The sequence below is a fragment of the Lathyrus oleraceus genome, chromosome 4, assembly GCF_024323335.1.
Source record: "Lathyrus oleraceus cultivar Zhongwan6 chromosome 4, CAAS_Psat_ZW6_1.0, whole genome shotgun sequence".
NCBI classification, from domain to species: Eukaryota; Viridiplantae; Streptophyta; class Magnoliopsida; order Fabales; family Fabaceae; genus Lathyrus; species Lathyrus oleraceus.
In genome coordinates this window covers 494,236,476-494,244,702 of record NC_066582.1, presented here as the reverse complement: position 1 = coordinate 494,244,702, position 8,227 = coordinate 494,236,476, and the positions used below count along the sequence as shown (strand labels likewise).

The 8,227-nt window shown below is 30.7% G+C and overlaps 1 protein-coding gene across 1 annotated transcript; it reads right to left on the bottom strand.

Moving 5' to 3' along the window:
- Window positions 1-4,528: 4,528 nt before the first annotated feature.
- Window positions 4,529-6,555, bottom strand: LOC127076681 (probable plastidic glucose transporter 2). Its single transcript, XM_051018395.1, has 6 exons — window positions 6,512-6,555; window positions 6,240-6,383; window positions 6,088-6,161; window positions 5,509-5,597; window positions 5,040-5,154; window positions 4,529-4,858 (listed from the first exon to the last, which is right to left on the bottom strand). The coding sequence occupies exons 3-6, from the start codon at window positions 6,136-6,138 to the stop codon at window positions 4,676-4,678; spliced, it is 438 nt and encodes a 145-aa protein (XP_050874352.1). The 5' UTR covers window positions 6,139-6,161; window positions 6,240-6,383; window positions 6,512-6,555; the 3' UTR covers window positions 4,529-4,675.
- Window positions 6,556-8,227: the final 1,672 nt, after the last annotated feature.

The window sequence follows — 8,227 nt, the reverse complement described above, 5'->3', positions numbered from 1 at the left end:
GATGACGCTTCAAAGCACGTTAGCTGCCACACATACATAAGCAAACGTCATTTGAGGCAAATGGACGAAAAGGACTTATGTGATACTATTTGAACAATTAAGGATCAACTTGGCCTCTTTTAAAATTGAAGGACCAAAATGGACCCCGAGGCATAGTTAAGGACAAAAAGAGTATTTTGCATAAAATAAATTGTTTAAATAAATCCAAATTTTGACAATGGATTATTGGAGTACAAGAAATATTTTCAAGTTATTCATGGAGAACAACAAATCGTTGTTGCTATCTAGATTTTGTTGTATACCCGTTGTGCACATTCTTTTCAAGTTCAATGAATTGCATGCATCCAATTTCTGATAATTTATCTGCTCCAACCATGTGAATTTTTTTCTGCACTTCCAATCCATTCTCGAGACCTGTTCGAATATTTCATTATCTTGAGAAAATGTTTTTATGGCAAATGCTTTCACAGAAAGAGAACAAGATATATGTGCTTACAATTTATAACATGTTTAGGAATAAATTTCTCAATGTTGTTAACCGAGGAAAAAATAAATTATGGAGTGTTTTCTTTTATTGACAACATAGGAAAATTATTCCAAAAATACAATAACAACATCAAAACCGTTATGTTGGGATGAATTACAAGAGCATAAAAAATGTTTTGTTAAAGATAGAAGAACATATTGAAGATTTTTTATGTCTTGCAGTCCATCCCAAAGTATAACATGTACAAATTTGGAGCGACTACAAATAAGTTAGGTTTATGGTAAAATATGATTAATGATTACTTTTATAGTAAAATCTGATTATCTAATCGATCAGTTATTAAAGATAACCGAATGAATAAATCATTAATTTAAAAATTAAAAATTAAATAAAAAGAAAGACACCACTTTTAAAGAAATAAAAACATAAACTGTATTTGCTGAGATTTGAAGCATCTCCTAAATTATTTTTTCCATCAGTTATATTTAGAAATCGAGGAAATATGCGGTATTTATTTTAAAAAAATAAAAATAAAACACGACGCGCCTTGGTATGGTACCTTGTTTTTTTGTTGGGTGAGGTGAAAACTTTGTCATAAAATGTATTATTTGTAGTAGTGATGACTCAAGTTGAAGCGAAAGTTTTATCGGACTGCGGTAATACCCGCGATTGTGTATGAGACAAAATGTTTGGCGCTTAAGAATCAACACGAGAATAAAGTAAGCATAATAGAGATGATGATGTTGCTTTGAATGCGTGGTAAGACTAAACATGATATGGTTAGAAATGACAATATTAGAGATAATGTTTTGGTTATACCTATAATAGAAAAATGGTGTGGAATAGACTTTGGTGATTTGGGCATGCGGAGAGAAAATCTGTAAATTGTGTGGTAAGGTGAGTAAATCATATTGAGTGAGGTCAAATAGTTAGAGAAATAGAAAAATCTAGGAAAACTATTATTAAGAAAGATTTCGAGCTTATCAATTTAGATAAAAGTACGGTCTTTGATAGAACATTATGATGGAAGTTGATTCATGTAGCCGATCACAACCGATTTTGAGAATATGTAAGGCGGGTTACCGCATATGGTCTAAAAATTTGTCCAATTAAACTGTACATAAATAGAATCTCATAAATCTTTGTCATTGTTAAAATATGATTATATACTACCTCTAATTTTTTTTGTCAATGCTAATTTATGATTAATTTACATACTTGAAACATTTCTATTGCCGACTCTATTTAATGAAATAAAGTTGATTGCTGTCGTTATATATAAAAATAAATCGTGTATAATTCACCATGATTAAGCTCTAAACTTGTTAATTGGATTATGTTATATAAAAAAAATTGATTGGGTTAGTTAATGAAAGAAAAAGTGGTATCGTATAAAATTACGAAGACTTAATATATTATATATTGACCTTGTGGTGTATAACATTCAACTCACCACATACTATTTATTTGTTGGAATTGAAGGAACGGTTAGGTTCTTATCAAAATTTAAAACCTTTTTTTAATGTAGAGTTGATTGGAATCTAGAAGAGCCTAAAACATCATTTGCTTGTTGAACAAAACATAAAAACCCACGTTTTGTTCAAACAGATGAATTTGCCGCATATAAGAACATCTATATCGGTGAAACTCAAAAAATTTACATCGGCTTTCATACACTTCTAAAAGTGGTCTTTAAAATATTATACTATTATATTTATACAGCTTATTCATATTTTATTCCAATAATAATAAAATATATAACTTTCAAATCGTTCATGTTTTTATTTTATTTTTATATGCATTCAATTTTGCCTCAAATAAAAATATCAATTTAGTTATTTTAATAAATGTATAAAATATATTTATAACTAACTAGAATGAAAAATGCAAAATAATAAATAAATAATGATGAGAAATAAAAAAATAAAAGTATTAATAAAAAAAACACAATGATATCAAATGAATAAATACAGTGAATTACTCAATAAAAAAAAATTATATATATAGTTAATTTTTGTTATTTTCTTAGGAATTTGTATCCATATGTTGTACTATTTTCGATCATATATATATATATATATATATATATATATATATATATTATATATATATATTTTTTATTTTTTATTTTTTATTTTTTAATAATCAATATATCATGAATTAGATACATTAATTATTCAATAAATCTAAAAAGTTAACTTTCTTTTATAAATAGAATCAAAGAAAATAAAATCAATAGAAGGTCACTCAACACTTTATGTGTTGAGATATCACCAATTTCACATAAGCATTGTTTTGAATGTGATGACGAGATTATTGAGAAGTCTATTATTTGTTTTAGTTTGTAACTGCCCTAACAACTTTTCAACTAAGTTGATATATTTATGTTCAGTAACTTAGCTTGCTTCTTATATAAGATAGATCTTATCAATTGTAAAGTTCAAATTGTGTGTAATAACAAAGTGTGATATAGCTTCCTTATCCCTATCATAGGGTGTCTTTCATATTTTTGCCATGTTTAATTACAACTCTAACATGGTATCATCCATATGTGATCCAGTTTTTATGGACTATATTCTACCAATTCTTGCTATACAATCTCATATTTTCTACCTTTAATCAAGATTCTTCCATTGTTTTTATGTGTTTCACTCTAAGCATGTCGATTGAAAGCTCTACTAGCAATGTTAAATGGCACATTATCATTCAATGTTAACAAAGACTATCAAACTGATACCTTGAACTTGTATTTCATGTGCCCATATAAAAAATTAGCTCTCGTTCTTGTTTCCTCATGGTTAAATCATGATAAAATAGAATCTTAATTTATTTTTCTATAATTAAACCATGATAAATCAACACGAGAACTTCAAAAAATTAAGACGACCCCACCTCTAGATGAGTTAAGAGTTGTCTTTCCCAACAAAAATCAAAATCATAATTTTACATTATACTTAAAAAAAACACAATTTTTTTTAATAAATGTAAAATATTAGTTTTTCTTATGAATTGTTACGGAGTACTAATATATATTAAATCAAGGGCTCGATCAATTAAGAAGACAATTTTTTTAAAATAAAATTCTTATTTTTGGTTGGCGGTTGATTATCAATAAGTTGCCTACTAAAATAAAATTAACAAAAATGGACATTATTGTAGCAGCTCATAAGGTGAGTTTGTTCTTTATGCTTTTTGATAGATGAAGATTTAGAGCATTTGTTTTGCAGTTTTTTTTCCCAACATCTTATGGATTGGGTTGATCCTTTGGTTTTAGGTGATTCGTTATTAGAGAGATTTATTAATCTTAATTCTTCTTTTTCTTTTTGGTGTTTTGGTCTTGTTTTTTGTTGATTTATTTGATCTTGTTGGAATTCGATCATTTTTAAAGGCGGTATTATTTCTTAGTTGTAAGTGTTGGATTTTATGAAGGCTTTATATTAGGAGTGGTTATTACCTTTCATAGAAGAGGGATAAATATCTTTTATTTCCATCGATCGTATATTATTTCTGGATTGTATTGGATGTAGGTATTTTTCTTTTTCTTTTTGACTTCTTGATTGTATAAGGGTGATTACCCCTGATACTTATTTTTAATTCAAAGAAGTTTTTCTTTTATATATATATATATATATATATATATATATATATGGCTTGAAATTTTATACTTCTGAAACGTTGTGTTATTAAACCCACATATCTAATCCTCTCGTCATCACAGGTCACTATAAAGAGTACTATCCTCCTCCTTAGGGGTGGACATCGGTTGGGTTGGATCGGTTTTCGGGCCCAAATTCCCAATCCGACCTAACCATCGGTTGGAAAAAACATAACCAAAACCGACCGGTTTGCAATTCGGTTATTTTCGGTTTCGGTTTTGTTCGGTTCGGTTTCATAATGCGGTTTATTCGGTTTTAAAAATAATTGAGCTCATTCCAAAATAAACCCAACACAAGTGGATTTTATCTAGGATTTAAATAGCACAATTTTATACTAGTCTTTAAACTTTTAGTTTACTTATGAACAAAAAAATAAAACAATATATCTTAAAACTTATGAAATTGCTGCATTTTTCGGAAATGGATTGAACAATCATTGTTAACATTTGTTCATAATATGCTCATAGCCGACACTATGATAGCCCCCAAATTATGCAAAATTACTGCAGTGAATGGGTTTTTGTAAGAAGCTCTAGTCTTGGGGAAGAAGTGCTATCTCAATTTCTTGAAGTGATTTCCCTTTGGTTTCCACCACATTTCTTTTTACAAAGATTACTGCCATCATGCAGAATGTAGCAAACATTGAGTAAAGCAGTTGTGGACCAAGTTTCTCCAGTAAACGCAAGAACAGTAACCCAACAAGGAAATTACAGACCTGTACAAAATTGCAATGAACTTTAGAAGTCTTCATTTTCTCAATTCAACCATGGTAAAATTCAGGAAAGTATAACATAATTTATCAAACTTGGTTAGACTAAACGGTGTGCAGACGATGTAACTTCGACTAATTTGTAATAGAACAAAGCATAAATTACAAACAAGCAGAAGAAAATTACCCAATGTACAGACATACAGAATGCCATGGCTTTGGCTCTGATTCGACTGGGAAAGATTTCTGTTAGAAGTAGACCTGGAACTGGACCAGCTCCAAGAGCAAATGTAAAGACAAACCTGCATGAAAGAAGAAAAAACGTCAATGTTCATTTTCTGGCAATGTCTGCCCAACATGCACTGCATACAACCCTAGCCAAAGGTGATGGTTCCAAGTTTTTTTTAATCGCGTGACTGTTCCAAGTGACATCAATGATTATTATTGTTTTTTGTATCCAAGACATCCTCAATAGTTCTCTTTTCAAAACATCATCCACTAGTGACCTTAAATCATTAATAAAAGCAACTTCTCTCCGGCTAATAAAATGTCATGTCACTATTTCTAGAAATATGAATTTTGTTTAACTCATAATTTTCACTACAGATGCATCTATCAAGAATCAAGATCTGTATTCATAGTTACAGCATACTTACATTAGCATGCCACCAACAGATAGGTACAGAGCTCCCGTGTTTAGTAAAAGTGAACTTGCTCCTGTGGCTTGAATGATCATTGATATCGCCTATACAGTGTATATATAAATATATTAAAATTCAGATTAAAGACCAGGTTAATCTTTTTTATATACAATAACAAGATAAGATAATTAAAGCATCATAACACAATAAAGGAAATTTCCCACAGTTTTGTAATGTTGTGTGCTTGCATTGGTTCACATGCCAAACGATATTTCCCCTCTTCGTTACTTTTGATTGTAATTATAATATAATTTGTTTTTTCTTCATTATTATTTAGATATAATTCTGAAGATAGTTTAGCTGCTACTGTTTTGCTCCTAATCTTGAGGAAATCCAATTAAGTCTTGGAGTTGTAGATAGTTTAGCTGCTACTGTTTTCAAATTTTATAATAAACACCAAGTCAGGACTTACAAAAGGATAACTTGTTTCTGGGTACCATATTGTGATGTGTGTGAAAATCACCTTTAATATGATGATATGTTACGACTGGATTATTAAGAAAAGATATAATAGAACATCTATGCATAATTTACCATGCCAAAGAAACTCCAAAAGAGTAGAACCTTCCTTCCAAGTTTATCCATCAAAACCGTTGAAATGATAGATCCTGAGATAAACAGGAAAAAAAAATTAGCATTTGAGAATACAACAACTTAATGCTATTAGAATGAAAATGAAACTGTACCTGTCAAATTAGCAAATCCTATGCACACATTTGCAACATCCGATGGTACTCCAGCACTTTTAAAAACAGTTGAAGAGAAATAAAACACAGCATTTATACCAGATAGCTGTTGTAAAGCAAATAGGGTTGATCCAATAAAAACAACTGCAAAACGAACTCGTGAATAAAAAATGACTTTTGGATACCTAAAGAAACCAGTGACAAGCTAATAACAATGACATAAACACACAATGACGCGACTTTCCTAGAGATAGACATAAAAAACTATATACCTTTAGAATGATGACAATGAAGCAATTCAGAGAACTTCACAGTATCAGTATCATCACCTCTATCTACCTTGGATAACTGTGATATTGCAAACTTTGCTTCGGATACACCCAGAAGCCTTTCAAACTCAACTTCAACTTCAGCAGTTCTTCCTTGCTATATGACAAAAGAGATAAATGATCGAGGACTGTCAAAAGGATGATAGATCGAAGCAACACAGGATGAACATTTGTCTTCAAGAACTATAAACACAATCTGAATATTCCTCAGTAGTTATAAAACTAGATTAACAGAGATTATTTGATCATTCACTAGAAAACTAGATAATGAAGCTTGCACTTATTTGTAAATGTAAAAAAGACACATAGAGCACTTCAACAGAGTAACAGCTTGATTAACAGAGATTTCAAGTGATTCAAACAAATTTAGGAGCAAGAAGTTATAAATATAATATGAAATAGTATTAGGTGTCAACCTTGTATAACCAATGTGGACTTTCTGCACAAAAGACCATAGCCAGAGCAAGTATAGCTGCAGGTATGGTAGATACCCCAAAACAAACCCGCCACCTGAATTAACAAATTCAGGGCATGTTTGAGAAAAGATAAAGTATAAATATCAGATAATATGTATTAAGATTTATATCATACCATCCAGAAATTTCTTTGACAGGGATTCCAATAAATAACGAGCCCAATATGCAGAGGCATTACCTTCCTGATGACCAGCAAACGCAGTAGCTACTGAAACGGTTCCATCCTTAGTTTCAAAAAATGACTCCAAAAAAGAAAGGCTTGTCTTATTGAATCACAAAGTGACTCCAAAATATTCAAAAATTCACAACTGCAAATCAAATCAAATCAGTATAGTTAAACCAATGTAAGACATAAAACAAAACTATATTTTTCATACCTAGGCGAGAATTAAACAGGCCCAGCCTGTGTAGGAGCAGCTGCTCCACCAATAGCTACTTGAAACTCTACAAGTTGTTTAAACATACGTTAAACATATAGCAAGAGGCTTAATTTTAACAAATATTTAAAATAATGTTAAAAGAGACAAAGTTTTCATTAATAACGTATCTGAAACAATTGATTCACTAATCTCATATTCTTCAGTCATATTAAGGACATTTAGATCATTGTCAGAAGGCTTCAACCAGTTTTGAGTACATATAAGCGCTTCGACCATATCTGGACTCAAAGAGCTCCTATAGATATCTAAAATCCTCCCCCCCGTGCTAAAAGCACTTTCTGAGGCTACACTAGAAACAGGTGTTGCCAACACATCCCGAACCAAGGTTGCTAATATAGGATAACGGGTGCAATTTTCCTTCCACCAATTAAGAATACTAAAATTTTCCCCCTCCCCGCAACAAGGGTCACCTAAGTACTTCTCTAGTTCATTTTCATTTTCAATTGTGTCTTTTTCCTTCAGATGTTTCTTAAAAGCATTAGCCCTTGTAAAAGGTGATGGTTCTTTTGGTTGGGAAGATGCTTCTCCAAGGGAAGTGCTCCCTGGTGCACTTAAAGGACTAGCCCCAACATTCTTATCATGATCAGATTTATGCCAATTATATAGTTTAAACAAACTAGTTTTGACATATTCAATATTTTTCTTGGCAAGGTCACTAGAATGCCCATACATATCATTAAAAGACCACTCAATATAGTTAAACTTAAACCTAGGATCAAAGATCACTCCATAGTAACGAAAAT